The 9,292-nt window shown below is 51.3% G+C and overlaps 1 protein-coding gene across 3 annotated transcripts in view; it reads right to left on the minus strand.

The window, feature by feature from the left end:
* The window catches only part of JARID2 (jumonji and AT-rich interaction domain containing 2), a 226,813-nt gene extending 217,857 nt beyond the window's left edge, over nucleotides 1-8,956 (minus strand). For 2 of the 3 annotated variants that reach the window (XM_037379184.1, XM_037379183.1), the window contains exon 1: nucleotides 7,730-8,421. In XM_037379184.1, coding sequence (XP_037235081.1) covers nucleotides 7,730-7,774 — 45 coding nt within the window. In that variant the 5' untranslated portion in view covers nucleotides 7,775-8,421. Of the gene's footprint in view, nucleotides 1-7,729; nucleotides 8,422-8,935 lie in introns of those variants that run through there. The other variant, XM_037379185.1, reaches the window with a different exon arrangement.
* Between the last annotated feature and the right edge of the window lie 336 nt (nucleotides 8,957-9,292).

Consider the following 9,292-nt stretch of genomic DNA (forward strand, 5'->3'; position numbering starts at 1 on the left):
CCGGAAGAAAATAAAGCACAATCCTCAAAGAGAAGAGAAAGTCCTTCCCCTAAAATACAAATGTGGGAAAGGGCAGACAATACTGTCCTGTTCCTGTGGGCAGCGAAGGGAAAAAAACATCATGTCAAAATGCCAGTACACAACATTGTCCAGAAATATTGGGGAACATGTACCTCTACCCACACACATAAACACATTCTAAAAATATGCACAGAGCTGATTTCCATATGCATATAGTTGAAAGAGCCCATAATTTCTCCAAACTCATTCCCATCATCCTTAATTTAAGAGCATGCATTGCTTCAACACTAATCTGCAAGCAAAGCTAAAAATGAATTGCTTGCAATATATAGTTATCCTAACTTGGCTCAGACAACACAGTATCAAAGTGCAAAACTAAGATTAGTAGATTATGTCAGAATGAGCTCCCATGGTTTATTTTTGAGCTTTATAAATATCGTTAGCCAGTCATCATAGCATGCGTGTGCCAAAACATGCTAATCTCCTGCAACCATCACGTCATCCAAAAGATGTCAGATCAGCGAAGCAAGCTCAAAGAACTCAAAGCAGAGCGCTGGGACGTGAATACCACAAGCCCTCCCGAAGCACAGCAACAGGCCACAGTATGTCAACTCGATTCTTATTATTTGCATTTCTTCTAGCCTTTAGGAAGTAAAAGCAACAGAGTAATAGCCACAGATCCAAAGCTGACTTTTTGCAGAGCAGATCAAGGGAAGAACCGGGCAAAAAAGACTGCAAGAACCCAAGCAGGACAGACCAAGCAGATTACACATTACAGAAGAGAGACATTAAGAAAAGATTAAGTCATGTCCCTCAAGTGATGCAACTCTTCGGGGGCATCATCACATTTTTGCTAAACAGATTTTAGCACTGTCAAAACGTCTGACTGCAGCTGTAGCAACCCTACAGCCACTAAACTGAACCTGACCAGAAACTACTCCTGCTCCACAGGCCTGACCTAGATGCAGAAAGTGTAAGGAGACCTTAGTATAGGTCTCTCATTTTGTTTTCACTGCATTTTTTTTAATCACACAATCCTGCTTTTATGCCCGATTAAAGGAGGGTTTGTTCCCCCAGATAAAAATAAGTGATACGGTTTATGATGCGCCAGTTCAGGATGAGAGATTTGCTGCAGAAATGCTGAAGCAGTTTCACATGCTACTCTTCCCCATGTGAAACAGTGGAATGATGATTTCCACCTGAGTGTTTTTTTTTATCCCTTGCTTCTGTGCTCAGCCAAGCTGGTCATTCTGAAGAGCTTTCTGCAGCAGCATAAATTAAGCCGATAAACTTCGCACGGGAGCAGATGGGGTACACTCACACCATACGTCTGCTCGCAGACCAGGGAGCCGTGATCTCTAGCCAAGAGCCTCGAGACACTGCGTTCCACATGGCAATGCTCTCAGCCACTGCTCAGCTTTGCCACTGAGCGTGGCCACGCTTGCAGGGCAAGTTGAACAGCAGCGTTTTACCCTTGATCTGCATAAGGAAACAACGGACAAAAAGAAAACCCACGTGGAGGGGAAGACAGCTAGCGTATTTTCAAACAAGCCCTCACTGCTATAATTAAACAGTTTATTCCTTTCCCACAGCCCACCACTGGAAATACCAGGCCTCTGCCGGATTACTGAAGGAACAACATCAGAACAGGATGTCATTACATGAGGGAAAGTGTGGAACCTGAGCAAGTGAAATGGCAAATGGTTTTAAACCTTCTACCTACCGATTCATTGAGAAAACGTTTCTGTGACTGACTGAAATAAACCCACCCTTACAAATGAAAACCAAGAGTTCCCAAATAAAACCTGCCCATTAAAAACCAAGAAGGATCACATCCAATATTCCCAGTAGTAACGAGCCAGCAAAACAACCAACCCATCAAAGATCTAAGAGAACATCAAATACATTTTGGCAAGCATATTATTTCCTGTATCTGAATTTCAGCGCCAAGTACTCCTCACTTACTAGACCTGAATTTTACAAGCGATTTGCAGCTTTTAAGTTTCCTGGTGGCTTCCTACCACTTAAAAATGCTTTAAATAAAAAATGGTACTATGTATAAAAAGTATATGCGTACCATACCCCATCATTCACTTGGACATTAAACTCCATTTACCCTTTTGTCTAAAGTCACAACAACAGGTTAAGGGGCTCTGTATTGGAAGGTGAAGGGCTAGATCATAAAAACCGTCAGCTGAAGTTTTGGCTGTAGCATAGGGACATTTAGAGCCATCAGCACCAGGAAACATTTAAGGAAAGCTCAGGTTTGGCAACACTGAGATTTGCATTATTAGACTTGAAAGTTAATGTCCCGTTAATCTTACACAGAGGCAGTCAAATCCATCAGCACTATTGTTTTCAGACTGTCTGCCCACTAAGGCAAATAATGCATCATTTACACTTGGTTTACATTTATAGTCGGGAAGAAAGCCATGCAAAGGACTAGGGGGAAAAAAACGGCACGTTTTTAAAATGCAAATCTGGATTTCACAGCAATGCATGTATTCCTCTGCAAATTCCACATCTGCTAAATAACACAAAAGCTGGGTGCTGGTAAATAAAAAATAATAAACGTGTCTCTGCTTCTCCTTTCCCTACTTTAAAATTACCTTTAAGCCTCCCTTTCACTTGAGTGCTGCAAACTGGAAACTTTAGAAATGAAAGCAGCTGGTGTTTCCCCTCCCTCCCCAAGTTCAAATTGATTGAATTCAGTCACTGTAAAATATAAATGGGAAAAAAAAAAAAAAACCAAACCATCAAACCATTACAAACCCAAATCAACCCCCAAAATCCATTTTCCTCCTCCTCAAGAACTTTTAGTTGCGTTCAGATCAGGAAATATCAGTAATGTGTATAAAGAAAATATAAATTTTAAACCTGGAGTCTCTTTAGCTTCAGACTATGAGATTAAAAAATTGACCTATTTTATGTAATACTCCCACAGCTGAGTCATCACAGTATCAACTGGTCTCTATCAGCTGCAGGCTATAATCATCACTCAAATAAATCAAGTATCCATACCAAAATGTATCTCTTTTGTTGTTGCTGCTGTTATTACATACTGTTAATCTAACAGTCCAGAACATAACTGGGGAGAGGGGAAATCTTGAAGAAAGTTTGAAAGGCATAAAGTAGTCCTTGTATAGCAGATGCTGTGCCTTGTAGCAAGAGCCTGTAAGCTGCAGAAATACAGATTAGTTCCATCTCTGCCACCGTTACAGTATGTAGCTCGAGGCAAATAATTTAGACTTCTGTTTCATCAGACAATAAAATGGAGTGAATGCTACTGCCTCACAGAATCAGCTGAGTTTGTACCACACTTTAGCATACGCGTAACATTAGCTGTTATCTTACACTTACAGAAAAGGAAGGGGTAATATACTTTTAATACTGGGTTAGTAGGCCTCATAAGAGAAGGTAGAAGTGCTTAATGAACATTAGAAACTCTTCACAGGGGCCTTGATTCATTACAATTCACTCTGGACAGCATCTTACACAGCCTCCTGCCTCACAGTCCATCAGAGTGAGCAGCAGTCCATTAGCATCTCAGGGTAAAGCATTTGTTGATAGCAAAAAATAAATATTCCTTCAAAAAGGAAGGATTTTAATTACTAGTTTCTAGTTACACGCTGTCCTATAGCCACTGACAACATAATGCTGGAGTCTCAAGAGACCAGGAGGAGGTTAAGAGGAACCCAAACTCAAGATCTCCAGCACAGCAAGCACCCTTACACTGTTAGCTGAATTTACACACACAGTGGGAAGGAAGAAAAAAAAAAAAAAAAAAAAGTTGAGCGTGCTTTTACTGCAAGCCTGCAAAAGACCCGGCACAAGAAAGCTCCAGAAAGTTATGTGAAATAAGATGCAATGTACACTGAATACTACCTCTGCTACAACCGGTGTATTTACATTACTTCTTGTAGGAAGTGGTCAAACTTAAAGCATGCTGGCAGTTGTGGGGCTGCAGGAAGGAAACGAGGAAACTCTCACAGCAAATAAAGCAGGGCAGGAGGCTCTGGCTGAAGCCTTGGGGCTTCAGGGCCAGGCCCCTGCCCAAAGAAACATCCCTGACTGGGGAGGAGGTGGTGCTGCTGCATGGTCACCACCTCCCATCCCTCTCCAAAACTCCCTGAGCCCGCTACAAGCACACTCAAGCAGAAAGTATTGTTTCAAAGGCTGCAGCACCGCCGGGAGCTCTCCTCAGATGTCTGCAGCACGCTAATCCTGGACAGGCCTTGCCGGCCCTCAGCCTGAGGAGCTTACCAGGCCGTCTGTAGGTGAAGCGTGTCACCTCATGGCAGACTACAGCACTTTTACTTCTGCAAGGACAAGGAAACAAATCACGCGAGGTGACAGACAGTAGCAACATTACTCCTTAATTATATTTTGCCATCTGCTACCATAGCAGAACTGTGCAGGTATTTTAAGACAGTAATCCAGGTCCGATACGCAGAGATCTAAGCCAGCAAGAACAGCAGATTTGCTATTCAGCATCACAAAAACGGGCAGAAAAATGCACCTGTGAAATTACACTTAAGACTTCAAAGCTTTTCATTTAAGAACTATTAATTCCAAGCGCATACTGAATGCAGTCTGGCTTCTCGGCTGATGCTTGACAAAAGCTGTCAGTTTTCCGAGGCCTGAGCCAAAAGGCAATATTTGATATGTAAAGATGTTTGCGAAGGAGGAGGGTAAAGTGAGAAGAAAGATTTGTATGAGTCAGCCATGGTCCTTTTAAAAATTGATAGCGTCCTTAAAGCACGGGAGAAAAGATGCACGCACGGATTTCCTCATTCCTGGGTTATCAGTCGCAAAAGATAACGCTCTCAAAGTTTAAGAGAACTTTTAATTGCAGCCACTTACGGCACGGGGAGCCAAGCCCCCACAACAGCAGCCCGCAACGCGCAGGCTTTACTCCATTGTTCTCACCACCTTTTTGTTTTCAGAATTCATTTCGCAAACGCCGAAAAGCAGCAGCAGCAGCGCGGGCCGGCTCCGCTCCCCACACGGCAAAGCCCCGACGAGGCGCGGGGCCGCCGAAGCGCCACTGGGCAGCTGCGGGGCCGCCCGGCCGGAGCCCCGCTCCTCACGGCGGGGTGCGCCCCTGCCCGGCGCAGCCCTCACCTCAGCGGCCAGGTCACCGTGGGCCCCGCGGCCCGCCAGCCATTCTTCGGCGGCAGGGCTGGGAGACCCGCGGCCGGCCTCGCTGAGGTGAAGGGCCCGAGGTGAGGCCTGCCTCGGCCACCGCCAGCCGGCTGCGCCACCTCCCCCCGGTCACCTGCGGCGGCAGCCGGGCCCGAGGCCTGCCCCACGGCGGCGCGGGGTCGGGCCTGACGGGACGGCGGGGGGACGGCAGCCCCCGAGAAGAGACGAGCGGCTTCCGCCAAGGCCGGGAAGCCGCGACCCCGACCCGGGGGCGGGCGATCACACCGGCAGCCGCGCAGGCGGACAACAAAAGGCCCGGTTGAACCGGCGAGGAGGCGGCCCCGGGCGTGTTCCGCCGGGCCGCCGCAGCACCCGAAGGTCACGGGCAGGAGGAAACGTGCCACGCGTGTCCCCACGCCTCCGCGTGGGCGACGTGACCGGCCCTCCCCTCGGCGTGGCGGCGATCCATCACCCTCCCGCCCCGAAACCGGCAGGGCGGGGCCGGGCCGGGCGGCCCCTGCACCTGCTCACCTGGCCCGGGGCCGGGCCGCCCCCTCCCCTCCCCCGCCGCGCCGCCGAGCGCTGCCCCGGGGCCTCCTCCCGCCCCCGCCCCGCCTCGGCTCTGACGTCACACCGGCGGGGGGGGGGGCGCGAGGGGGGGGGCCGGAGCGCCGAAGATTCCACGGCGCGCAGGCCCTTCCCTTTGTGACGTCACGGGAGCAGGGCGAACCTGGCCGGGCGGCGGCGTGGCCGGCGGCCCGCGGGCTCCCGTCACAGCCCCGGCAACCTGTTGCTGCCGCCGCCAGCGCGCCCCGCCGGCCCCGCCGCCCGCAGCGAAACCGGGGGGGCAGGGAGGGGGGTAAAAACAAGCGCCGCCGCCGAAGTTGCGCCCGGGGAGCAGGCGGCACATTGTCCCCCCCGCTGCGCTCGCCCCCGTCCCTCCCGAGCCTCCCCCGGGGCCGGCGGGAGCCGCGCTCGGCCCTTGCCCGGCGGTGCGGGAGCGGCGCCGCATTGTTCGCCCCCGCCAGCCCGGGGGAGCAGCGCTTTGGGGTGATCTCCCGGCCACGCGCGCACACCCCCACCCCACATTCCCCCCCCCTCCCCCGCCCCCCCCCGCCCTTAATCATTAACACGGCGGCCCCCCCCGCCCCGCTTTTGTCTGCCTGCCTGGGAAACGTGGACGCCTCGCGTGTTTCGCCAGACTTTCCACCCGCCGTTCCCGTTTCGATGCAATACTTTAAACTCGCCGGCCCCGGGCTCCCAGCTCCTCTGCAATGCGGATGTATTTTAATTCGGAAATTTCGGGGGGGGGGGGGGGGGAGAAGGGGGGGTCCAGCTCCGACATAGCGCGCAGCCCACCCCCCCGGGCTGCGTTTCAGCGGGGCGGGCAATCGATAGCGGCAGTCAGCTGGAGTCAACTGCAGTTTTTACCAAATCTATATAATAGCGAAGGAAAAGTGTCCCGAAGGTCACCCTCCTCCCTGCCAAGGGACGCCCCTCGCCGAAAACCGTCGGGACAAGCGACAGGCGCGATATAAACTTTTAAAGCCTAGCAGCAAACGTACCCAAAAGCAAAGATTTAGCTAGATGTGCGTATATATATGTATATATCCCCCGAACGAGGAATTTTTTTAAAACCGTGCAGATAAAAATTATTATTCGCTTTACTGCATATTTGGCTAATCCCCTCAGTTTTTCCAAACGCAAAAAGAACTCCCCTACGCCAATCAAAACGTAACTGGAGCACGAACAAAAATCCAACTATCCATCCACATTTATATGTTTAAAGGATTAGACAATTACAAGGGATTGGTTAAGCAGTTGCATAAAGCCAGGCAGAAATACAGCCCGGGCTGCACTGCTGTCGGCCAAATTTTCGAGCCATCATCACTAGTTTTTTCTATGTTTTGTTTTTTTTTTTTGTAAACCGTACCGAGCCACCCCCACCCCCCGTTTCCCCGTTCCCCCAGGCAGCCCCAGGCACGCGTCCCCCGGCCGGCGGGGCTCGGTGGCACGGCGGAGCCGAGCGCATCCAGGGGCTGGGATGTGCTAGTGCGAGAGACGAGCTCGCCATAACCAGACACTAGGTTTCAACTTAAAGGGCTTTCAACAACCAACGCCGCCGCTTCGCCAGGCGGGGACAGAACACACGCAGATCATTTAAAAAAAAATCTAAAAAAATATCAAATAAAATACCTCCCTTCGCATGCAAAAGCGCAATATTAACAAAACCGCCTGAAAATGCAGTTTCATGACATGATCGCGGCAGCCCCCCGAGCTCCCCGCCTTTCATCTAAAACTAGATTATGATTGTGTCATTTGAGGTCAATACATTTATTCACCGGAGGAATCGCTCCACAAATGGGGTTTTATAACCCAGCTGGCTAGAAGGCTCCCCCGTTAAAAGGGGGCCTTGGAAACTCCCCCGCCACGCCACAGAAAAATAAAATTCAGGATCACATTTGTTCCGAAAGCCTGCTAGCTGCAGGATTCCCGATAAACTTGACATTCACTGCCATTTCCTAAAACTGGGAGTCAAATGATATATGTTATGACCACTTACGTATTTCTTTTGAATTATATTCCTCTTGGGTCTTTCTTTGCTCATTCTGGTATCCAAATTCTGATTGCAAAAGGGGACAATTGCTTCATGAATTAAAGCCGCGACAATTTAAAAAAAAAAAAAAAAAAAACCACGAAAAAATCCTGGGGGGAGGGGGTTGTTTGTAGTGGTATCTTGTAATCCGACTTTCTTTCCTCACAATGTGATTCTCCTAGCAATAAATCCGAGAAATGGGGGACGGGAAAAAAAAAAAAAAAAAAAAAAAAAAAGACGAATGCGAAGGAAACAAAAAAAAATTCACTTTAGTGAAACATTATAATGGAAAATTTCCCCCTAAACACAAAAAACGACGCCCTTGATATCCCCTTTTCTCTTTCTCAAGCCACCTAAGCGATCTGCAGGTCCTTAGTGTCAGAGCTGTAGTTACATCTTGGAGAAGGAAAGGGGCCGAGAGGAGAAGATAAATAATCAAACCGGTGGAAGTCACGTTTGTGCCGCTGCAGCAGGGAAAGCGGCAGAGACAACTCCAGCGGCGGCGGCTCCGGCGGCGGCAGCAGCGGCAGCAGCGGCGGCAGCGAGGGCTGCACGCACCGTGTGTGTCTCCGCTCCTCCAGCTCCCCCCTAACCAATGAGAACAGCTCTCCGGCAGCAACTTTAAATGGACCTGGCTCTTTTTTTTTTTTTTTTTTTTTTTTTTTTTAATATATATGTCTGCGTGTGTGTGTGCGCGCGTGTGTGTATATATATACACACGGGCGCACGCACACACACACATACATACATACACCGCTTAGGGCCTGGCCTGAACTCCCAACCGGGATATGAGCCGCAACGCCCGGCCCCCCGCCGCCTTCAACGCATGCAACAGGCCTCGCTGAGCACTTCATGCGGGTCAAGCGTCACACGCTTCCCTTGCCCCCCCGCCCCGCCACCCCTCCTCCCGTCTCTGTCTTTTTTGGGGGGCATTTAAGCGCGGCGACCCGGTAGCCAAGGTCGCCGCTAGCCCTGCGCCACAACTCGAGCGAGGAGTTTGGCGACGGTCCCTCGCAGCGCAGCACGCTCCGTCGCCCTGCCCTGCCCCCCTCCCCGCCCCGCAGCAGCCTCTCTCCTCCCGTCTGCCAAGGGCTCTCCTTCCGTTTCGTCCCCGCTCCCGCCGCGCCTCCCCCGGCTTTGGGCATGCACCAGGGCCCGCCGCGCTGGCAGCACCTGGCCTCGCCGGCGGGGCCTCCGCGCAGGGCCCGAGAATCGTCCTTGCTGACGGTAAAGTTGTAGTTCCTTCGCCACAAAATGGCGACGACGGCGAACTACGACTCCCGGCGTGCCGTGCGCGCCCGTCCGTGCCTGCCGCTCATTGGCTACCGTGCGAGGAACCCCCTTCGCGACGCTCGTCCTTCCCCCCCGCCCCCGTTGGTTTCCCCCTCTCTTCGTCTCCCCTCAACCCCCCCGGCGGCGCCCGGTGGTAGAGGCGGGGGGGCGAAGCTGTGTGAGGGACGGCACGGCCGGGCGGGCGGGCGGATGGGGAGGAGGGAGCGGGGGGGAAGTTTATTGGGAACCGCTGACAGG

This window comes from Falco rusticolus, chromosome 3 (assembly GCF_015220075.1).
Source record: "Falco rusticolus isolate bFalRus1 chromosome 3, bFalRus1.pri, whole genome shotgun sequence".
NCBI classification, from domain to species: Eukaryota; Metazoa; Chordata; class Aves; order Falconiformes; family Falconidae; genus Falco; species Falco rusticolus.